At 42.2% G+C, this 25,174-nt stretch overlaps 1 protein-coding gene across 1 annotated transcript; it reads left to right on the top strand.

Moving 5' to 3' along the window:
• Window positions 1-6,287: 6,287 nt before the first annotated feature.
• Window positions 6,288-17,478, top strand: PPIB (peptidylprolyl isomerase B). Its single transcript, XM_018570426.1, has 5 exons — window positions 6,288-6,513; window positions 12,800-12,913; window positions 13,934-14,027; window positions 15,444-15,628; window positions 17,045-17,478. Exons 1-5 carry the CDS (start codon window positions 6,379-6,381, stop codon window positions 17,165-17,167), a joined length of 651 nt encoding a protein of 216 aa, XP_018425928.1. The 5' UTR covers window positions 6,288-6,378; the 3' UTR covers window positions 17,168-17,478.
• Window positions 17,479-25,174: the final 7,696 nt, after the last annotated feature.

The following is a 25,174-nucleotide window of genomic DNA, read 5'->3' as shown; positions in this document are numbered from 1 at the left end:
GTGTCTGTCCTAGTATATTCCACTGGCCTTCCCATTGTGGTATACCAACCAACTAACCTCCTCTGGTACACCCACCAACCTCCTTTTGAAGAGCTCCCTTTTTTTCTTCTCTTTTCTCAGACTAAATCATCCCCCTTATGGTTGGGGATCTGGTTCTGGAGAAGACTTACCTGTCTGCCACTGAGGATCATGTAGTCCCTGGGCTGATGAACAAGCTTTCCAGTTCTGGGGCTGGTAGTTTTGAGTGGCAGGAACTGTGTTAGGCAGGAGATCTGCCTGACTTCCCCTACCTCCTGGTTGCATAGAAAGTGTACCTTTCCTGTTGGTCATGCTGATTCCTGGGGATCAATCATACTTGGTTTTTAAAAGAGGGTGCAGGCATCACCATCCACACCTTTTTAGAATGCCTGATATAGAGGTAACTTTAAGATATATTTTTTCTGGATAGTCCTTGCTCTGGCAAGGTGGAAATCTCTCCTGCCAGTTTTTCCAGTCATGAACCTTTGGGGACAGGTGAGCTTGAGGCTTGGCTTTCTATAGTCTAGGAAGACTCTGGTCTTCCCTTACCAGGACATTGGTTAGTTTGTTTGGTCCCAGGCTTTGTCTTCTGGCATCAGGCATGGTTCCTGTGCAATTATCACCTGGCATTGTCCTCTTCCTACCAGGCAGGGGGTTCAGTCTCATTTGGTGCCAACTTTGTGCATTCATCCTTGAACGGCTCTTGAGCTGCACACGGTCCCCAGTTTGTCTACATTGGGCCTGTTAGCAGCTGTTTTTTGTTGCCCACCCCAGTTAGACTGCTTTTGGAAGTCCTGAACGTATGAATTTCTGTGTCCCTCAATGGATGGGAAAGGGTATTTTGTACAAATCATAGAATACTTTTATTGAGTCAGTTGAGAGACACAGGTCCCACCTCTCTGAGTTGATGATCATGCTTCAGTACATCTTCTGGGGCATGTTGGGAATAGAAATGGTTATCCTGTGCTCGCCTACACATTGCTTGCCAGCCACTGTCCAAGCCTCATGTAGACTGCAGTATAACCAGACAGTATGACTTCCTATGTCCCTCAATGGACTTTAAGAGAAGGATTTGACGCCGAGTATAAAAGTTTTAAAGTGGTATTTTAGCTTTTAATTGACATGTCATACAAGCTGTACCCAAAAGAAAGCAGGCTGTTTTTGCCTGTGGTCTCCCTGCAGCTGATCTTTCCCTATTATTGACTTACCATGCTTTGTTCTGTTTGGTTTCTGTGTGCAGGTGGCCATCTTGGTAGATCCAAAGTTTGCATCCTTATGTCAGAGCAGCCAGCAAGAACACTGAGCAGCATAGCAGTGCCATCTTCAAATCTCACTCCAAATCTTCAGATACTAGCAATCGGAGGCAGTAGTGAATTAGATCTTACACTGCAGATATACAGTTATGATGCTGTAAGCACAGAACTGTCTAGGACCACACAGACCACGCATCTCGGGCATTCCAGTCGAAAATGTATATTTTCAGGTTACTGCTAACTTGCAATTAACATTTCTAAATGTCCCATATAATATAACAAATCTGCATATTTTTTTTTACTTAATTTCTACTTTCAAGTGCTGTTTTTTTGTTTTTTATAGACTGTGTTGGAACTATTTTTAAAAAAGAGTTGCACTGCAAAGCACTATTGAGGACACCGTTGCCTCTTGCATGTTACAACATTTCACATACTATGAGCAAGCCCTTAATAATTGTTCACAATTTCATAGTCAATGACTGATCTACATATTTAGATTCAGCAAAACAAACTGATGAAATGTAGACACACATGGCAAAAATAAATCATGAACTCTGTAAGTGTTAAGTTTAATATGACAGATAAAATAATGTATCGCCAGTTTTATAGTGTGAGAATCTGGCTGTGTATAATTTGAATGGATCATTTTAGTGTGGCCCTCAAACTACAATGTTTTTAATGTTTGAACAAAATCTAAATTTGTTTCTTTTTGTTGACATAAAGAAAACCTTTCCTGAGAGAGAAATGGATGCTAGCATACGTTGCTTTAAATTTTTAAAAAGCTAGTTGCCTGGCTGTTATGCTTACTGTCTTGAGGAAACACTTTGACACTTGGAGACTTAATACAAATATAAAAGTGTCTGAGGCAAATTTTGGCTCAACTGGAACATAGCCGATCAATGTTTTCAATTTTAATTTTCTAAACTGTGGAAAAAGTGAAAGTTAGAAGCTAATTGGTTGCTATGGATAGTCACACCAGTTGAGAAAGAACTAGTCTCATAAATTGTTTTTTTCCTATTAATTCTCCCACTGACTCATAACAAGTGCCATTATATTCTGATTTTAGTGATGTGAATGTCTGTTCTGGTTCATTGATATGTACACTCACTAGCTTCAAAAGGTCACAACAGCCAGACCAGCCCCTTCTCTTTTTCTGTTCAGAAACTGACCATATGATTATGCACACAACTAACATTTGAATTACTCCCAGACCCACCAGTTCTAAAAGCAATTCAAGAAATGTTAAAATTATCTGCACACCTTCCATCACGCTGTCTTGAACCTTCATTATTATTAATTTTTCTTTCAATCTGCATTTACAACTTCGAGAGAGAGAAAGAATGGCACCATGGCCTGACTGCCAAAGAAAAATGGCATTTGAATGACTCCAATAAATGCTATGAGGCTCTCTGCTGTAAACTGCTAAGAAAGGTACAACATCCATCTCTAGTTGAAGCTGGAACGAACCTGTGCAATGATGTCATGCCTTTTGCTTCATTCTGCTTTGTGCCTGAGCAGGAGAGAAACAGAATTGCTAGCCAAATTGAGCAAGTGTAAAAAGCTGCAAATACATTGCTGTTTAATTGGGTACAGGTTAAAGATTGTATGCTAAATGTTTTAAGTGACTTTAATGTGTTAAAAGATGTTTAAAAAAAAGAAATGTATACTAACTGTACCTTTTAAAGTATGCTGGTAAAATACTAACATTTCTCCCTGCTCCAAGCTCTTTATGGGATGGCTTTGCTTCGTGCCTCTCAGCCTTGGCAGTAAAAACATCTTTGCTGTGTTTCCTTGCTACTGTGCCTAACTAAGGGTTAGTTGTACTCTTTGGACAGCTGGAGACTGTGATGCCAATTGCTCACCTATTTGTCCATCTTTCTTTCTTCCATTCAAATCTCACCACCATGGGCAAGACCAAAGAGCTGTCAAAAGGCGTTAGGAACCAGTGGGCAAACTTACAAAATTGGGGATCAAATAATTATTTTCCTCACTGTATACAGACAGAGAACAGATACCAAGAATTACTGCTAGTGTACAGAACATGAGAAGTGCAACTGCACGTCCATATATAGTGCAAATAGTGTCCATATATACATAATCGGAAAAGAGACCAGAAATTACTGCTAGCACTGTGCAATATTCAGTCATACTGCATATAATAACAGTGAGTAGTACACCTAGCTTACAGGACACAAGAAGTGCTACAGTACAATGTTCATAGACATATAACAAAGAATTGCATATAGAACAAGGGAGGTGCCACAGTGTAATGTTCTACATATATACTGATCAGCCATAACCTTATGAACACCCACCTAATATTGAAAAGGGTCCCCGTTTTCCAGCATGGCAGCCCTGACCTGTTGAGACCTGGACTTCACTAGACCTCTGAAGGTGTTCTGTAGTATCTGGCACCAAGTTGTCAGTAGCAGCTCCTTTAAGTCCTGTAAGTTGTGAGGTGGGTCCTCCATGGATCGGACTTGTTTTTTAAGCACTTTCCACAGAGACTTGATTGGATTGAGATCTGGAGGCCAGGTTAAAAACCTCCAAATCATTGTGTTCCTCAAACCATTCTTGAACCATTTTTGCAGTGTGGCAGCGTTCATTTTCCTGTTGAAAGAGGCCACTGCCATCAGAGAATACCGTTTCCATGAAGGTGTAGATTTGGTCAGCAACCAAATTTAGGTAGGTGGCATCAGTGGCGTCACAAGGGGAGTCCACATGGGCACCCTGACTGGTCTTCGGCTACGCAGCCCTATACGCATCAAACTGCGATGCATTGTGTGTTAAAGACACCTTTCTATCAGAACCAGCATTTACTTTTTCCAGCAAACTGAGCTACAGCAGCTCTTCTATTGGATCAAACTACACTGGCCAGCCTTCACTCTCCACGTGCATTAATGAGCCTTGGCTGCCCCATGACGCTGTCACCGGTTCACCGATTTTCCTTCCTTGGACCACTTTTGGTAGGTCCTGACCACCGCAGACCGGGAACATTCCGCAAGAGTTGCAGTTTTGGAGTTGTTTTGACCCAGTTGTCTAGCCATCGCACTTTGGCACTTGTTAAAATTGCTCACTTCCTTACTATTTTTTCTGTTTCCACATCAACTTCAGGGATAAAATGTTCACTGGCTGCCTAATATATCCCACCCACTTCCAGGTGCCATTGTAAGGAGATAATTCATGTGATTCATTTTACCTCTCGGTGGTAGGGTTGCCACCTTCTCTTCAAGCCAAACCCGAACACTGTAGCGCCTCGCGGCAATTTTTTGGTAAAGTACACTATGCACATATTTTGTGATTAACATTGGAGGTAATCACAAAGATGCCAGTGTGCCACAGATCCACATATATACAATCTGTACACAGTGGTGTACTCTGGTTTGGGGCCGCCCTAGGCAAGATTAAACTACAGCGCCCCCCCCCCACTTAATCCGCAGGATCTCAGGGGGGCTGTGCAGGATCTGTGGTGGGCTCTGCCATAGAGCCCACCACAGATCCTGCAAAGCCCCCGAGACCCTGCAGAGCCCACCACAGATCATGCACACACCCCCTAAGACCCTGCAGACCAGTGCGGGATGTGTGGTGGGCTCTGGCCAACATAGACTCCACCACAGATCCTGTGTAGCCCACCCGAGACTCTCAGGTGGGCTGTGCAGGGTACCTTTAGCAGCAGTGTGATCATCTTACCTGCTGCTTGGTCCCCGGCCTCCTCCACCGATGGACTGGTGCTGCAGGACCCGGCCTCCTTCGCACCTCGATGGCTCTTCTATGACCCAGTGTTCAGTCAAGCATGCACCGGCTTCCTATAGCATCACAGGATCCAAAACCCGTACTGTCCGGGTGAAAACCGTACGGGTGGCAACCCTACTCGGTGGTCATGTTATGGTTGATCGGTGTATAATAAGGGTGAGAATTCCACCCAGAATACAGATTATTATTATACAGGATTTATATAGAATGGAAGGTTTGCACAGTAATGTGTTTATATAGAAATAAAGCAATGATATCAAGTATGTATAATAAAATAAATGTATGCAGTATCCATAGGTAACGGTTGTCAGGTCTGTGATAAATGAGAAGAATCAAGATAGATTTGTACATCATGTAGGGGCCAGTCTTTGATATGAGTTGTCATGGCTGCACGCCTCACCCTACACATATGTATTTACATCATACAGGTTTCGGTAATTTTTCCTTAATATAGTAAAAAAATAAAACCCCCAGTGGTGAATAAATACCACCAAAAGAAAGCTCTATCTGTCCCCAAAAAAGGGTATAAAATTCATTTCAGTACAGCGCTGCATGACGGAATAAATGTCAGTTAAAGTACCGCAGCGCTGAATACTGAAAAATGGCCTGGATGGGAAGGGGGTTTAACACCGCGGATGTCAACTGGTTAAACCATACACCTCTAGAAAAAAAAATAAGCTGGCGATACTGAACAGTGAACACTCACTTTGAGTTTGCCGGGTTTAATATATGCTCGCTTTAGGCTCCGCCCCTTTCCATTACATCACTTCCATGTCCTGCTACTGGTTCCTACTAACCTAGCGCCTCCTTACTCTGGGCGGTCCACTATAAGAGCTCCGCTTTCGCATAGGCTGTCATGGCGGTCTCCTATTGGGCAGTCTCACAAACCAATGCCTAAGTCGTAACGTGGCACACAAGTCTAGGGTCGCACGGGGGTTTCAGGCAATGGTACAGTCCAATCTTTAAAACTGCATAGTTGGTAATAGTATTTCAGGGTGTTATAACAAGACGCCTCTGTAAGTACTGCTAATTAAATTGCAGCATGCTGAATTAAGCAATGACGGGGGCCGTAAAACAGAATCGTTCCTTTTCTTAATAGCCATCGCTGCCCGTTCAGCGGATGAGTTTATTATTCTCGGAGAGTAGCTGTAGATGATTATATTAGTCTCGGTATACGCATGTCTTCTCTGTGCAGCGTATTCACGGTTTAGTAAACGTGACACACTGTAACCAAAAGACACTAAGATCACACCCCTTTCCCCCCTTCACTTCAGCTTGGTACAGTCCCCGTCGCCCTGACGTCACTCCTGCAGCCCCTCTTTTTGTCCCTGTTCTAGGCCGGTTGTCTCTATTGATGCTGCGGTTGCTGGAGAGAAACATGAAGTTACTTTTTGCTGCTGCCCTCATTGCGGGCTCCGTCATCTTCCTACTCTTCCCTGGTGCCTCCGAGGCCGATGAGAAGAAGAAGGGACCAAAGGTTACCGTCAAGGTAATGCAGAGCTCCTTCTCAGACGCCGGGGTGCGCCCTGTGCCGCCTTCACATATCATAGAGCGGCGTATGGGGGCTGCCATCCCTGACTGAGCCTCTCATTGAGTTCCTATAGTACGGTAGAAGACAGTGAGCAGTGTATTGGGGCGGCCATCCATGATGGCCTTCTCAGTGGGTTTATCTAGTAGGATAGAACACTGAAATGTATGGACTGCTGACACGCTGGCTGACCCTCTCAGTGGGTTCCTACATAATGGGAGAGGACCATGTGCAGTGTGTGGACTGCTGCTATCCCTGACTGAGCCTCTCAGTGGGTTCCTAAATGTTGGGGATTGATGTGCATTGTATGGACTGCTGCTATCCCTGACTGAGCCTCTCATTGGCTTCCTATAGTAGGGAGAAGACCATGTGCAGTGTGTGGAATGCTGACACGTTGGCTGACCCTCTCATTGGCTTCCTATAGTAGGGAGAAGACCATGTGCAGTGTATGGACTGCTGCCTTCCCTGACTGATCCTCTCATTGGGTTCCTATAGTATGGGAGAGGACCATGTGCAGTGTATGGACTGCTGCCTTCCCTGAACTGAGCCTCTAATTGGGTTCCTATAGTATGGGAGAGGACCATGTGCAGTGTATGGACTGCTGCCTTCCCTGACTGAGCCTCTCATTGGGTTCCTATAGTACGGGAGAGGACCATGTGTAGTGTATGGACTGCTGCCTTCCCTGAACTGAGCCTCTAATTGGGTTCCTATAGTATGGGAGAGGACCATGTGCAGTGTATGGACTGCTGCCTTCCCTGACTGAGCCTCTCATTGGGTTCCTATAGTGGGGAGAGTATCATGTGCAGTGTATGGACTTCTGCTATCATGATGACCCTCTCATTGGGTTCCTATAGTATGGGAGAGGACCATGTACAGTCTAGACTTCTGCTATTCTGATGACCCTCTCATTGGGTTCCTATAGTATGGGAGAGGACCATGTACAGTCAAAGGCCTTCTGCTATCCTGATGACCCTCTCATTGGGTTCCTGTAGTATGGGAGAGGACCATGTACAGTCTAGACTTCTGCTATTCTGATGACCCTCTCATTGGGTTCCTATAGTATGGGAGAGGACCATGTACAGTCAAAGGCCTTCTGCTATCCTGATGACCCTCTCATTGGGTTTCTATAGTATGGGAGAGGACCATGTACAGTGTGTGGACTTCTGCTATTCTGTTGACCCTCTCATTGGGTTCCTATAGTATGGGAGAGGACCATGTACAGTGTGTGGACTTCTGCTATTCTGTTGACCCTCTCATTGGGTTCCTATAGTATGGGAGAGGACCATGGACAGTGTAGACTTCTGCTATTCTGATGACCCTCTCATTGGGTTCCTATAGTATGGGAGAGGACTATGTATAGTCAAATGCCTTCTGCTATCCTGCTGACCCTCTCATTGGGTTCCTATAGTATGGGAGAGGACCATGTACAGAGTGTGGACTTCTGCTATTCTGTTGACCCTCTCATTAAGTTCATATAGTGGAGAGATTGCCATGTACAGTGTATGAACTTCTGCTATCCCCTGACTGACTCTCACATTGGGTTCCTATAGAAGGGGAGAAGACCCTGTGCAGTGTATGAACTTCTGCTATCCCTGACTGACTCTCGCATTGGGTTCCTATAGAAGGTCAGAGGATTATGTCCAGTGTATGAATTAATGAATTGACCGGTACACCTTCTGAACTGCATTTACCTGCTGTAAGCGGCGTTTACATTCCCATATGATTTTATTGGAATGCATAAAACATTTGAAGCAAACAAAAGTGGTGGTCACAGGTCCTTCCATTGCCTAGTACCCCTATCATTGTGAAAGCGAATGTTGAGGATTGCACAGTACAGTGATGTCCTCTACCTATGTTCTTCAGTAAATTGGCAGTCATCTACTCTGATTGGCTCTTGGTGACCGGAACATGTTTTCCCTTTCTAGAGATCCTTTCTTTCAGTAGGATGCCGGTATTGGGGCATCCCTTTTCTGAGACCTCTCCTGCTAGGAAAACAAGGGCTGCATGATCTGGACATACAAGGGCTGTACTGGCATAGGTATGAGGCTGCAGATAAACTGCTCCCAAAAATGTGCAGCCAGATCAGACCATTCAGTTTTACCATCCAAGTCAATAACATTTGTTGCAGGACAACTGATCTGTTTGTATATGGCTGGCCAGCCTTTGGAAATGATCAATAGCAAATGTTAGGAAGATGTAACCTAAGGGGGTAGCATCCAAGAAGAAAATATAATTGGATGGAATGTCATCTGTTTGAAGTTTCATGTAGCCATCAAATGTTCTGCAATTAAGGTGGACCAAGAAAAAAAAAAAAAGATTAGCATAAACGTAGCCTACAGCCTAGGAATGCAGCCTGTGTATCAAGCCTCAACCTGTCCTGCATTCACTATGTGTGGTCCAAGGATAATTGGGTGGCCCTTCACTCTTTTGGGCTCTACAGGGATTACCATTTGCCAAAGTAAAAATGTAGGTGCTACCAGTCATGTGGCAAACTGAATATTTTTTGAGGTGCAAGCTTTCAAAAACGTGTGACTGGTGCTGGATCACTCAGTCTCTCAAATTCCTCTGTGAGACTTGTGTGATCGGCAAGTCTCACAGAGGTCACAGTCAAGTCCACACTATTGTGTTGGGCCACGACATAGAGAGCTGTGGTGCTCTGATCTGAAGTGTGTTTGAGCTATCATAGCACAATACCACTGTTACATGTAAAAAGAGGATAACTGGAGCTTTATATGTAGAACATGTAAACCTTAAATCTGGAGACGGCAAACTTCTTAATTGGCATTTACTTTAAATTAGGGGTAGACCATTTCATATGGAATTCAGCAGCCAGTCCATTCAATCCACAAACCAGCAGGATATAGTTTTTTAGGAGCCAGCTCCACTGACAACGACTAGAGAAAATCTCAGAAGTTAGGCACCAGCTGTAATTTTTAGGGCACATTGGCTGCCTGGTTCCTGGGATTTGTCCAGTCCTGCTCCAAATAGCAGATTTTCTCTGGCTGCTTGCACACTGTGGGCCCAGAGAAGCTCTACAAGGAAGCAGCTGGTGGTGCCGAATACTGATACCGTAGTAAGGGCTTGTTCACTCCAGCAGTCCCGGGCTGTGTTATCCTATAAAAAGGACAAGGTAAATTGCCTAATTTGCTTTGGTTTCTGTTCATAACTCTGCATTGGTATGTGCAGTGTTATGTCTTTACACACTGCAGCGCATGGTAGAAGCATAGAACTGGGAAAAGGGTAAAAGAAAAAGATGCACTTCAAGGTGTGTTAAAAGTGATTGCTGCACATCTCCGAGAGTGTGTGTTGTGTGCACAGTAATGCTTGCACTATGGTGTAATCTAGCCTTCATTGCCACTGATCTATATGCATACTCTGCTTAGCAGTGCACCCATGTTTGCCAGTAGTGGTCAGTCAGTTTCCTGTCCGATCCATCGTATTCCCTGCAGAATGGTTAACTAGGGTCAGGGCTGGACAAATCCCAGGAGACGGGAAGCCAATGCTCCTTTAAAAATTACAGCTGGCGCCTAACTTTGGAGGTTTTCTTTAGTTGTTGTCAATGGAGCTGGTTCCTGAAAAGAAATCCCGCTGACTCCTGGATTGGCAATATCGGCTCCTGATTCCATTGTAATTTGTCCACCCCGGTGACATTTCCATGTACCACAAAATGCCCATGTTTCTGGGCACCTTTACTCTGCTCCCAATCTGCGGCTTCAAGCCCCAAGTGATGCTGTTTTTCTGTAGGGTGTCGTTGGGCTGATATATATATTTCAGTGAGATCTGGACTCAGGTTCCACATATACATCACTAATCTGTAGGGAAGCTTTTTATGTTGTCACATTTTTTTTCTGTTTGTTTTTCTAAATAAACTTTTTTTTTTCTTCAATTAAAAGTAGAATTTCACAAAAGATCTGTGATTCCTGATTGCAAAACAGTAAAGTGTCTGATAGTTGCTCCTGTGCCCACACTAGGGAAATTCAAATATTTTTATATATTTGTAAGAAGCAGTAAAGGGGGTTTCAGATGAGCTATTCCTGATCTCTCTAGCTGCATGTACTGTGGTGTCATTTCTCCTCAGGATCAGAGTCTCTTAAGCAGGGTTTGTCAGTTTCTAATGGCTCACAAGCTCCGGCTGTTTACATTCATGGGCTGTCTGGCTACCAAGTTTCTGCTGCTTATAGCTACAGAGGTGAGTGAGGGCTTTTACTGCTCCTTCACAATCTGTAAACACTTAATGCAGGTAGCCGATGCTCCTTAAAAACTACATGTGGCACCTACATTTCAGAAGTCTTTAGTTGTTGTCAATGGAGCTGGCTCCTAAAGAAAAGTCTTGCCGTCTCCTGAATTCCACATTTTGTCCACCTCTGCTTTAATATGTATAGTAAGGGCACGGTGCACTTTGAGTACTTCCAAGAACTTCTCCACACTGTCCCTTTTTAACATTTTATACCTGAGATGTCGACACACTACCTGCTGTGCTCAGGGACAGGGCAGGAGTAGGCTACCTTGACAAACTAGAAATCCTCTCATGCCTGTGGCTGGCTGAGTCTTGCAATTCCTCATGGGACTTGTAGCTCCACAACAGGAGGAGAGGGGTGAGGTTGCCCAGCACGCCTTCAGCACAGTCATATCCTGCAGCTCATAGTCCCGAATGTGCCAGACATTTTTATTACTGATATTGCTGAAACATGCTCACAGATCTCCTGAGCCTGCTTGTTGTTGCCTGTGAAGGAGGCTGAAAATATTCAATACCGATGATGGTTCCCCCCTATAGATGTGATCTTTTCAGCTGCAGGATCATCCTAGTGAATCTACATGTGTTCACCTTAAAGGAGAACTATGGGGTTAGGGCTTTTCCCCATAGTTCTCCTAATGGTAATGGGAGGACACAAACTAGCGTCCTCCCGTCACCCAAAGCTTGGTATACAATTATGTCTGGATCCGCCCAGCTGCGTGAGTGACAGCTGGCACTGCCCATCTAGAGGCAGAGCCTGCTGAACCCTCCCCCGTCCGTTCCGCCAGTCAGCGCTGGAGGATCAGACGGGAGGGAGGAATCCAGGCCCTCCCCTGTCACGGCTCTCTGCACTGATAGATCGAGAAGTGAGCGAGCGCCGGTATGTGTTGGCTCACTTCTCGATCTACTGAGCCGACCTGTGACAGTTTCATTGTCACAGGTCGGCTCAGATTATGAGGCTGAATGAAAATCACTCACCTCATAATTCTCCTTTTAATGTGCAGTTATAATTGGGGATTCCATATGGTGACTTTACTTCCTATTGGCAGGCAGTGACGGTTTTACAGTTGCCTTGTCTGCTCAGATTGACACGTCAATGGTTAATCTGACTACATCAGTTGTCCCTCAGTCACTACACTTTGCTGCTCAGTCATCATCCTCTGCAGCAGAGAAATCTCACTAAGGATGTTGGCGTGATTGCTTTCACATATGCCGACTATATAAAAAAATGCTTCTTCTTTGCAGCTTTAGCAGGCTTGTCTGCAGAGACTCATTTTATTTTGGTTGAGAAAATCATTTCTCTTCTCAGTCTATTAGCCTGGTAAAATCTAGATGAAGGGGTGTACAGAGTGTTATCTGATGGTATTTTATTATCCTGGATTGCAGAACATGGCTTCATGAGAGACCAGATATAGGTAGATGTGCCCTTTTTGTTACAAGACATGCCTTGACCTTTACTGCATGCCAGTAATTTGTGTCAGCTGGCCATGTGCCATGTGTTATTGGTCACCCAAAATTACAGCTATTAGAATTCAATGATTATATGTAGTATGGTAAAGTTTTATCTTAAGTTTACGTTATTGTCACAGAGCAAAGGTCACTTCTTTCACATTATCCTATTATCACCTTTTTAGTATTCCACCGCCTCTTTGGCAAAATGTTATCTTCAATAATTTGGTGGTTTACTAATCTTTGGATTTGCTTAAATGCCAGGAACACTAAATTGTATATAGTTAATGTCAGGTATCGGCGTTAATCCAGACTGGGGAATTAAACACTAAATTGTATATGGTTAATGTCAGGTATCAGCATTAATCCGGCCCGGGGAATTAAACACTGAAAGATTAAACTTCTTTATTACTTAATGTCACTTTTTATCATTTGAGTTGAAATCCTAAACAATGGAAGCTATACAGGGAACAAAACATTCAAAGTCTGTCTGTGTGTTTATGATAATTGTATATCACCTTTACTGCTCTACATAATCTTGTTTTCTTGTCCTTTCCTCCACAGGTGTACTTTGATATAAAGATTGGAGATGAGGAAATCGGAAGAGTAGTCTTTGGCCTCTTTGGCAAAACTGTCCCCAAGACTGTTGAGAACTTTGTTGCTCTGTCAACTGGCGAGGTAAGTTCATGACATTTGAGGGTCTCAAATGACTTCCCGACCGTTCATAACTCATCAGTTGGGACAAATTAAAATGAGAGGTGTATTGGTGTGATTGGGTGCTATGGGGTTCTGGTTTTCATTGGACTCTTAATAAATAAGTGACTTCAGTCAGAGTTTAATTCTACAATCCTTCATTTTGAGTATTGGCTCTGCCCTCTTTTATTGCCCCTTCAAAGTGCATGCCAATCTGTCACAGAGTCCTGTTGGCATGGCATTAAGCCACAGTTCCTTAATATAAGAACTGTTCTTTCACTTTTATCCCCTTATATACGAGTACAGCAGCTGCAGTTCTGCTTCAAGATCTGTATTCTTAGTCTCTAGCCTCTTGTCTATACCCAATGTGATGTTTGTTTCTGAAGGCCAAGTGCAGCTTGAAGTGCCATTTCTAAGTATCTGACTATCCTGGGCTGCCTTGATTGTAGTAAAACAAATACATTTGGTTAGAAAACTTTTTACTTTTGGAGTAAACCATTCAAACCTTTTCCCACAGAAGACTAGACTGATGCTTTGTTCTGTACGTCATGTTAATATCTGTGCATTGTGAGCAAATGCTGTTCTTGTTGCATACATGTAATCTTCCTCGCAGACACTATAGGATGGCTTTAAACATACACACTGATTTCCTCTATTTATGTAGTGTATATATATTTTATATGCTGAGCTGTAAAATACATTGAATTGTTCATATCATACACCACATACTCGGCCTACGGCCAGTTAAACTAGCACTATGGTTTTCTGCATTTTATTCTGTTTTCTCTTTAAAACAAAAAACAAATCTTAGATGCGTGTATGCTCCTTTTACCCCGGTCATAGAACTACTTGGCTGCTCATGGTTGTATGTTATTCCCTTTGAGCTATATGTTTTGCATTTCGAGACATGAATACAGGCAGCTGTACTACACAAGGATTTCGGGGTTATGACTTAGTGTAGATAGCAATTTTTGTAGCTAACAATCTGTTAATTTTCTCTTTCAGAAAGGATTTGGCTACAAGGGCAGCAAGTTCCATCGTGTTATCAAAGACTTCATGATTCAGGGAGGAGATTTCACTAGAGGAGATGGTACAGGAGGTCAGTTTTGTCTGATATTCAATTTCGCTTTTCCTTCTTGATTGAGGGAAACGTTCAGACTTATTTCAGGGCAAAACTTTAGTGAGGTAACAAATTAACTAACTTTGCAATAGGTTTTCCCTTTGCTGACCCCATCACAAACTTTGCAGGTGTTTACCCCATCAATGCATCATGCTGCTTAACAATACTACTTGGCAGGTCAGGGAAACATGAGTTGTCCTTATGGGAGTGGATTCTTCTCCTCTTTTTCCTCTGGGTCAGTAAGCCCTTTCCTATCGCAGGTAGATATAGCCAGGCAACTAGTAAGTAACGGCCATCACTAAAAATATGGGCTTTCCTTTGTCCCCATATGGATGCACATAGCTAGAAATGGGATTCTTCTTTCAGTCTAGATGGCTATAAAATCATGAGAAGGACCAGTCAGGATAGAAATATGGGAGATACCACTGCTGACTTGGTTACATCTTTCTTTTACTGCTTGGTAAGTCACTGACCTGTAACAATCATGGTTATATATGACCATGATATGCATACGTGCATTCAGGGTCACTGACCCGAAACAAGTATAGAGATGAGTTCCGATACTCTTCTAACTCATTTACAGCATGCTTGTTCCCAGGACTGGGACTGAAGTCAGACATAGTCATGCATTTTTAGAATGAGAACGGCAAGGGCAGCCCCCATATGTCTCACATGAGTCTCTTTAGTGACATATGTTAATCACTTTTAGTGGAAGAACGTGCATTGTAATGGCCATGCCACACCAGTGAACCTGTTCCTGGTGAGAGAATTCAGTGGAAAGCATTTGCTTTCTTAGGCATTGCCTCCTTGGTGACTGAACCATTGAGTTGCTTTTCTGGTGCAATTTCCTCACCAGTGAGTGAGTGAGGATTTTCAGCATTCTGGCCACCAAGGAAGGGATACACCTCATTATTACTGCTACTGGTGAGGTACGTCCAGTGTGACGTTAAGTGCTACACAAGCGAGTAACTGAATGCTAACAAATATGGGGTTACCATTACAGACCTACTAAGAATACTAGTTGCCTGGTTAGCTCTGCACTTAGTGCTTTCTGTTTTTACTGTCAGTGAGGTCCAAACTCATGTGCATATTCATTTCATGTCAGTGGCTCAAAGCCCAATCATTAAATAGTTAGGACATCCATTCAACTAGCATTTCTGGAGAAGAGGTCAACCATGAGCTCTCCCATATTCTCTCTAAAAAAAAAAACCAAAACTTTAAACCCATTTGACCGTCACCTCATTTGTAGCAGACTGAAAGAAATATGCTGCTGCTGGTAAGACTCAGTAAATGGTGAAATCTCTCGACCCAAGTAAAACATTATATCACAATCTAATCCTCATTCCCCATAAACACAAGGAAAGGGTAATGCTAAGAATGTCTCTTCTTCTTTAGGTAAAAGCATCTATGGGGACAGGTTCCCTGATGAGAACTTCAAGCTCAAGCACTATGGTCCCTACTGGGTGAGCATGGCAAATGCTGGCAAGGACACCAATGGATCTCAGTTTTTTATCACCACAGTTAAGACAACTTGGCTGGATGGCAAACATGTGGTGTTTGGTAAAGTGATAGAAGGAGAGGTAAGAAGTTTCAGTTCCATTTTTTATATTGATTTGAAACTGCGTCATTGTAGAACAACATATATTTAGACTTGTATGTAAACATTTGATCAGTACTTGTCTTTAAATGCTGTAAGTGTATGCAACCCCAAATGCTAAAAATGAACCTATAGCTGACCCTGTGCCTTTTAAACCTGCATATTGTATCCTTTCTGTCCTCCCCTTTTTTCCTCGTACCATATACAGTAGAACCTCAGTGGCACTCCCTTTAGTATGGTGACAACTTATCAGGACTAAAGACTGACATGGTGACACACATAGTTATGATCTGTAATCCTGCCCAGCCAGTGCATGCCATCTTGTTAACCAACAGTGTCTCTGGGGGGGAGCAACACTCAATCAGGATTGGTTTAATGCATGGTCAGCCAATGCATTAAACCAATCCTGGACTGCAATATTACATTAACAGAAGTGACAACCCACTGCAGCTTCACTCCACCCTCAGCCCTTGCCTCTGTAGAGGAGTCAGAATCTTACCAGTTAACTAACCTACGTTCACTCTGCCTAATTTTTTACACCTTGAAATCACAACACAGCTACTATTTTAAGAATCGTTTTATGCTCTAGGTTATAGTGCCAGGTTCTCGTATGACTCACTTGGTTTTGTTTTAAATATTTTACTGCATCAAAAATGGCAGTGCACCCAATTTTTGCAGGAGTTGTGTAGGGAGGAGCGTCTTTATAAATCCATACCAAAATATCTGCACTCCCCAGTATTGCCAGGTTGATATAGTGACCACACACAAACTAAGGGAAGCTTAATAACCCAACACGGGTTAACTGTAAATTCACTTCCATGTGGCAAGCTAGAAACCACCCCCGTCCAGATCCTTTCCACCACAGTATGGTATTGCCCACTTGCATTAATACATTTCAGATTTACTTGGAGATGCTTTCTGGACATGTACCGCAATGCAGTTCTGTATAGAGTTTCACCCTCCAGATGGGCAGGGAAGCATTAAAGTGTACCTGTGCCCAGGCTATAGAACGTAAAACATTAAACAAGACCTCACTCGCCTCTCTATCTGATATGTATTGTAATGTTGTTCCTTCTCAAAGAGCCCAGCAAATGCTGTAAATTCACGTTTACATTAGAGGACTTCCAAGGTTCTGCTCTATTGTAATTGTAACCGTGCCTGTGTTGTGTGAACGTTGATGAACTTCTCTACAATGATGAGAGATAGAGATGAATGAGTCTGTTTAAAGTTACTTTTTTACTGCTTGTTCAGATGATATAAATACTGCAATGTGTGTGATCTGTGCACAGGATCACCTCAAAGTCCATCAGCTATATTGTTTTATTTGTGTGTTTATAGTTCTTTATCTAGTTTCTGTGTTTGAATTTATGTATCTTTTTTGTTTTGTGGTTTTCTGTAGGATGTGGTTAGAAAAATTGAATCTACCAAGACAGATTCCCGAGACAAGCCTCTGAAAGATGTGATCCTTGTAGATTGTGGAATAATTGAGGTAGAGAAGCCATTTGGAATTGCCAAAGAGTAATCTAAGAGGAGAGCCCACCAGATCAGACAATGCTCTTCCATCACTGCGTCTGCCAGAACTTGAAGATTCCTTAAACCAGTTGCCTTTGTTCAGTGACTGGCATAAAGCTGTTTACCACCTAACCAGTACTGTATATGCAGCACTGGACTAATCTGAAAGTGACCAAGACAAGTGACTGTCTAACACCACTTATTGGAACATACAGTAAATTGACTTGTACATTCCACCCAATAAATGTTCAGTTTTTAAATTGGAAATGAGAAGACCGTGATGATATCAAATTCATTGGAATAAAAACGGTTTCTATAAAATGTATAGTGTTAGACTTTTTATTTCATATGCATACGTTTGCATTTCCTTTTATTGAAAGCGGTCTCTTACTAGTTGCTTATTGGTTCTGCTAGTAGGAAGTGTAAATCAGATTTCAGTAAACACTCTACCTTTTAGGGCTTGTTCACACCATGTCCAGACCAGGACAGCGTGTTCCTGGACCAAAAAAAAATCCCAATATATGCACTGGTTTGAACAAAGCCCAGAAATTCCAGGCTGTTCAAGTCCAGACAAAAAAAATACTGCTTGTCTCATGTTCTCTGCTCTGCGATACACTGGAAAACACTGGACTGCACCTGAAAACCCATTTTAAGCTAAAAAAAACTGCATTGCACATCTGGTCCAGACATGGTGTGGACATGGCCTCAGTGGTGAACGTACAGGTATGTCCTCTCAGGACAACACTCATACGTGCTCAGTCCTACAATCTTGCTGCAATTGTACACAGCAGCAAAAAGATAGAAGCCAGTAGACGTGCACTGCCAAAAAATTCGTTTAGTTTCATTTCGTTTTAAATTCGGATTTGTGTTATTTCGGGATTCGGGTGTGAAAGTCAATTCAGGTTGGGACGAAATTCGGTAGCGTTAGATCGAGCGTTCTTATTCGTTTTCTGTTCTTATTCGTTTTCTGTTCTTATTCGTTTTCTGTTCTTATTCGTTTTCTGTTCTTATTCGTTTTCTGTTCTTATTCGTTTCATTCGTTCGTTTGCAGCAAAGTGACAATTGAGGGGGGAAAAATATTTTTCTCCTTCTCTAATGTCACTTTGCTCCAACGAACGAAACGAATAAGAAACGAATAAGAACAGAAAACGAAACTAACGTTCGAACTAACGCTACCGAATTTCGGAAATGGAAATTCGGATTAGTTTGCATTCGTTATGTCTGTAATTCGGAATTCGGATACATCCGAATTTCCGAAAATTCGTCCGAATTTCGATTCGTAACGAAACGAATCGCACATGTCTAGAAGCCAGTTAGAGCCACTCTGTACCTTGTGATCAATCACAGTGCGATCACAAATGTAAACAATGGCTGTGGTTTGCAGTCCTCTCTCTGATCCCCCTGCTATGACAAAGGAGAGATTAGCTGCCATTTGCCGCCATAGTTTCAGTCTCTGAATGCAGTCCATTTCAGTATGTACCAGTGCCTGCATCATTATGTAATTGATACCCTTTGAAAGCCTGACAGTGCTTTAGGTACCCCCATACTCAGGAGGAGTAGCAAAATGTCTTTTGGGCTGTATGTCCATGCTGTGTAAGAAATGTCTCGTTAAAATTACAACTTTGTGAAAAAGTTTAATATGAATTATCTACCAATTCTCATTCTTTAAATGGGTTATCTGTATCTGGTCTTCACTGTATGGCCTTCAGCCACAGAGCTTCAGAAATTAGGAGTTGTCCACTTTGCTTTGCTTTTCATTTTCATTCACAAGGTTATGGAGAAAGAGATGGACAACAGACCAGTATAAAATCACTGCTGTAGTAACACTGCCCCCTAGTGGCTTTCCAGTAAAAGTGGACACAGCTATCCCAAATGTAACCATTTCAGTTGTAAAGTAGGAAAGCTTGGTTCTTTTCAAAATAGATAAAAGGATGAAGCTATACAAAACCTATTGTGGAAATGCTCATATACAGTCTCATATACAGTCTCATGTTCGACAGCAGGCACTCCTTATGTAACATCTCAAGCTATCCTCACTCGACACTTATTGTATGACCTCTGAGTATAATAGAATGCACACCATAAACGTTGCCTAGCAAGGTATGATGAGCCTATTCAGGACACAAAGAAAAGCGGAGAGAAGGGGAGGAAATTAAATCATAAATGGCTCCAGATACTTGCATACCACCTAATGGAATAACAGTAAGATCGGCTTCACACCTATGTATTGAGGTAATGCACGCTTACGGTGTTTCCACAACAAGGCTCTTTTATGTGCATCACTCTGTCCTGACATTAAGAAATGCACCCTATGTCCTGCACCACACTTTTATGTTGCGGTGTACTCAGTCCCAGCATATATTATCCTGTTATAACATCAGCATTGTAATAGGAACACATACTGTATTTGTTATTGATAATGCAATCAAAGCTTCATGAAAAATCCCTTTTATGTAGGGAGTGCTGCCTTCCGTCTGCCCATCACTTTCATCAACTTCCTGGATTCCCAGTGTGCTTTTGGTCTTTTTCCTTGTTGCTTCATGTGATGCATCTCCATTTCTCCAGACAACATATCCCATCATGCATTGCTTCCAGAAAGCTAAGCTGATGTTACATTGCTCAGACATTGAGTTGTAGTTCAGGAGGCAATGCAGGCTCCGTGAGCATTGTAACACAAAGTGCATCTTCCCAGGGCTGCGTGAAATTGTGTCATTAAGGAAGCACATCCTATGGACATCTTCAATAAGTAAGTTTACAAACAACTAGATGGATATGGCTGTTAGGAGTGGGATAGAACTTATAGAAAATTCAATATAGAAATACAGATTTAGTTTTGGCCCTTTAATTAAAATTACAAAGACGGTGTAAGGATTTGTATTTTTACCATACACTGCGAGGGGAATTTATCAAAATCTGGAGCAGTTGCTCATGGCAACCAATCAGCTTCTCTCTTTTGTTTGTTCCTTGGCTTTGAAAATGAAACAGAAGCTGATTGGTTGCCATGCTCAACTGTTCCAGATTCTCTTTGCTCCAGTTTTGATAAATTCCCCTCACTGTGTATAAGTCACCACCTGGATTTAGCGAAGGAAATAGGTAAACCTTTCACTGCTGCAGTGAGGAATATGTTTTATCTGGTAACATATTATTGATCTCTAACTGATGCATTGAGTAGCTCAGTCAGAAGGGTCAAATTATTGGCCTGCAGCAAGCAAAGAAAACAACTAAGGAGATTTCTGAAACTGCTAAAATTATTAAACGCATTATTAAAACCTGGGAGAATAGTGGTGAACCATCGTCTTCAAAGAAGAAATGTCATCAGAAAAAAAATCCTGAATGATCTGTGATCGGAGATGATGAAATCAGATTGTAAATAATCAACAGTAGAACTCATGCTTATGTATAATAGTAAAATCATTTCCACACCCACAATGTGAGGAGATCTCAAGGGATTGGGGCTAAATAGCTGTGTAGCGGTAAGAAAACCACCCACCAGTGAGGCTAATCGGACAGAAAGCCTTCAATCTGTTCTGGAGCAGAAAGACTGGACTCTGGAGCAATGGAAAAAAAGTAATTGGTCTGATGAATCTAGATTTACCCTGTTCCAGAGTGATGGGCACGTCAGGGTAGGGAGAGAGGTACCCATCATGCCTAGTGCCTACCATACAAGCCTGTGGGGGCAGTGTTATGATCTGGGGTTGCTTCAGCTGGTCAGGTCTAAGTTTAGCAACATTATGTCCCAAAAAGAAAAAATGAGGTCAGCTGCCTATCTGAATATACTGACTTATCAGGTTTTTCCATCAATGGATTTTTTCTGCCCTGATGACACGGACATATTCCAAGATGGCAATGCCAGGATTCATCGGACTCAAATTGTAAAAGAGTGTTTCAGGCAACATGAGACATCATTGTCACACATGGTTTGGCCACCACAGAGTCCAGACCTTAACCCCATTGAGAATCTTTGGGCTGGAGAAGACTTTACACCGTCGTCTGACTCTCCCATCATCACTCCAAGATCTTGGTGAAAAATTAATGCAACTCTGGATGGAAATAAATGTTGTGTCATTGCATAAGCTGATAGAAATGATACCACAGCGAATGCCGCAATCATAGCTAAAGGCGGTCCAATGAAATATTAGAGTGCGTGACTTTGGTTTTTTTTGGCCGGGCAGTGTACCTCTCCCATGCGAAAATTAGGTATCGAGAATTCACACACTCTGTCAGCTTACATATCAGGTCTGTTAGGCGCTCCACACAATAATGTTTTTGTTTCACTCAGCTTGTGTCCCTTGGCAAATATAAATGAGCTGGCAAACGTCATAAGCCACATCTACATATTTTAGTTTTCTCTTTTATGATTTACAGGCATGGACAATGTGTTGGTACCCTTACTGCTCACTGAAACAATGCTTCATTCACTCTGAGTGATGAAATTAAAAAGTGATTGTCTCATGTTTACCTCCATGTCTTAGGTCATGGTGCCATTCACACCTGTAAATGTGGTCAATCATAAGTCTCTGGAATTCCTGTGTGAGCCTCATGTGATGTGTTGTACTATACAATGGCCGCTGCTACCCCCTGCAGCTGTTTGCAGCCTGTTTGCATGTCATCACACAGGCTGTAAATACCTGCGGACAACTGCACCTGGACAAAAACAGTCTGCGTCTAGGTGTGGTTGTCTTCAGGTAATCACCGATATCCATGATAAGAAGTACCACGCACCTTCAGCCAGGCAGTCTATTTAACCCTTGCTGCCATGGACATAAGTACTACATCCGTGGCAGAGCAGCCCTTTCTAATGGTGAGGATTTTGTTACTTCAGATGTCAGAGCTGTCATTACCCGGCTGCTATGTCCGGGGATGAAGTTAACCAAGCATGATCTGTGCTAATAGATCCTAATGTCTCCTTAAAGAGAACCTAACAAATAAGATATGTCACTAGCACACCGGAATAAAGGGTACACAAACGCCTTTATTGATGCATACACATCATGTGACAAAGAAGGCAACGTTTCGGGGCCACTCAGGGTCCCTTTATCGGGCTCATTTGTAATGAGCCATAATAAGCCTAATGAGTGGTCCCGAATAATCCCCATTTTTGTGACATGAAGGGCATGTGTCAGTAAAGACGTTTTTTAACCCTTTATTCCAGTGTGCTGGTGACATACCCTATTTGTTTGGATTTGAGCAGCGCCATCTACAGCCACTTCAGCACCCATTTCTAAGGGGCAGACTGGTAAGGAGTGTGGTGGGATATCAATTGGACTTAAAGAGAACCTGTCACCTCCAATGTGCTATCACATAGGGGGCTTGGTAGCCCCTTCTGTAATAATATTAAGTGTAAAAATAAAGGTAAATAAAATCAATAAAAAGTGTAAAGCCCCCGTCCCCACATACATGCACCTATGGATGGAAATGATGATCGTAGCACGCCACATGTTAGCTATCAGCACGCACACCAGAGTGAGACAATAATCCCAGGGCAGTTATTCAATGTTCACAATAAACCTTCCCGGCTGCAGTGTGGCTCTGCACTGTCAGCAAGTAGTGGGTAGTAGCCTGCTATATGCTGACTTTGAGTCAGAGATACATTTACCATTGTACTCCTGTGTGACCCAAAAGAGGACTAAAGCAAAAAAAAGGTTTGACTTTACTTCTCTGTGAAATATGAGTAAACAATAATGGATGCCACGACCTTTGTCAGTCTCAAGTTATTTCAGAGAGTTCTGTTTTCATGAAAGGGTACCAACAAATGTTTTCCCTGTCTGTACCACAAATTAAAATGGGTGCATGTGGATTGACCGCTATTACCTTGCTTCTCATTGTACATGACAGATATTTGTCTATTGTTTTTACCAATTCTGCTTGTACTCACTTGATTCATGATTAATGGGTTGAAGCTGCATGACAACTTTTATTACCACATAATGGCTGAAATTTGTCATCAATGTTGTTTTTATAAAAATCTGAAACAAGATGAGATAATCTCATTTAGTATTGGCAACATCAATTAGCGGAGATGAGACCGAAGTGATCTTGATGCACACATGGCAGACCAATATATGGACATCATGATGATAACCCGGATTTGTTTCTCAAGCTGGCCATGCACCTATAGATTTTCCTTCAGAAATGTTTGTTGTTGCCAAGAACCCTCTTTCGATTCTAGCTCAAATAGCCAATCAAGCACAGACCAATGTCCTTTCGATTATCGTTTGTTAGCAATATTAACTCGCCAAATTTCATTGATCGACAGAACGGATTTTTGTTTGCACATGTGCAGTGTTCTTGTAATGTTTTTCTTACAAAAACACCACTAATCCATCGATTTTCATTAGATTCAAAAAAAGTTTTCCAGCGTGACCAATCGAGGGAATTTGGCCAGGAATACAGAAAAAAAAAATCATTGGGTTCCCATCAACTGATCGATTATCGTTCGAAAGACAATTCATGGACGTTTTCCCAATGATAATCTATAGGTGTATGGGCACCTTAAGAAGGGTCATCTGGAAATATTGCCAAAGACCAAATGCTGGCTGCTTGGACAGAATCAGCACGTACCTAATAATATGGGAAAATGGCAGCTGTCACACAGAGTTCAGTAATGAATAGGTAACGGGTGCACTTACTTACCTACATCTCTGCTGGTTTGTGGATCCACATGTTGGAATAAAAAATGTTTTACAGATTTTTGTAGGAAAATGATAATCTTATTAACACACATAATACAATACCATCCAAAAAAGAGACTTCCTCCCTTAAAGTGCAACTGAAGCCAACATTTTTTTTTTTTTTGGTTTCGTGTGGAGAGCGAATACAACTATTCCTGACACCAATCCATGGCAGCATACAGGAAGAGAGACCCCATTGTATGCTGCCATGTATTGGCGTCAGGAAAGGAAAATTACCGATAGGTAAGTATACAATTTTCCGTATTCCTGACGCCAATCCATGGCAGCATACAATGGGGGTCTCTCTTCCTGTATGTTGCCATGGATTGGTGTCAGGAAAGGAAAATTACCGATAGGTAAGTATACAATTTTCCGTATTGTCAGGTTTTTAGGGATTTCCTCTCACTTCCTGTTGTAGCAATCAGCCTGCAACACATAAGGCAAACAAAAATCTGACAGATATTCCTCCCTTACACTATCCAAAACCAAAGAAAAAAAGTTTTGGCTTTAGTTCTTCTTTAACACTGAAACCCTTTTATCTGTGGGAAGCTGATGTGTAAAATGCAACATTCAGGATGAATGTACTGCCGTAGCTCGCAATCAAAAAACGGATGAAATGGTAGCGTATCAGTGATATTTACCTTTCATTGAATTTTCTTTAGGCTGGGAACACACCTTTTTTCCTGATGTGTTTTTTATTTAATGAGAAAAATCATATGTCAAGGCACATCAAATCACACACAGACACACACTAAACGCAAAACAACGCATCCGCTTGTGTTCTGATGTGCTGCATTAACTTCAATAGAAAATGCAGCTGTGAAAAAACACACCAAAAAGCAAAAGTGTGAAAGGTCCCAACAGCTTACCATTGGGGGCAGGGGGGATGGGGTGTTCTGTCAGTGTGCTGTAAGCATCTGCATGAATAATGGGATCTGCATCTATCAACAGTGAGTATACATCAGCATAATGCCTGCATGTGTGCTGCCCTGGATTTGTAGGTAGGTAACACAGGTCACATACCAGGGCACAGCAGAAATTTCACAGTAACTTCTACCTTAGTATTCAATGCAAAATCCTGGAAACTATTGCCACAGAATCCTGGAGTGAGAAAAAGCACCAAGCAAGTGGCCTGAGTGTCCAAAAGAGCCCATTCTGTAAATTGCCATTTGGTTCTTATACACATAAAGTGGACTATAAACTATAGATCTTTAGATCTACCACAAGCTACCACTCTCTGATCTGATACTATTGTATTTGTACTTCTACTTTATGTATTTGTACTATATGTATTGTATTGAATGGATTGTTTAGGACTGACCTTGTATTTCATAGTTTTGGTAAAT

Source organism: Nanorana parkeri, unplaced genomic scaffold (genome assembly GCF_000935625.1).
Source record: "Nanorana parkeri isolate BGI_ZX_2015 unplaced genomic scaffold, ASM93562v1 scaffold1532, whole genome shotgun sequence".
In the NCBI taxonomy this organism is placed as follows: Eukaryota; Metazoa; Chordata; class Amphibia; order Anura; family Dicroglossidae; genus Nanorana; species Nanorana parkeri.
Note: the sequence above shows the minus strand (reverse complement) of the source record. Positions and strands in the feature narration are given on the sequence as shown.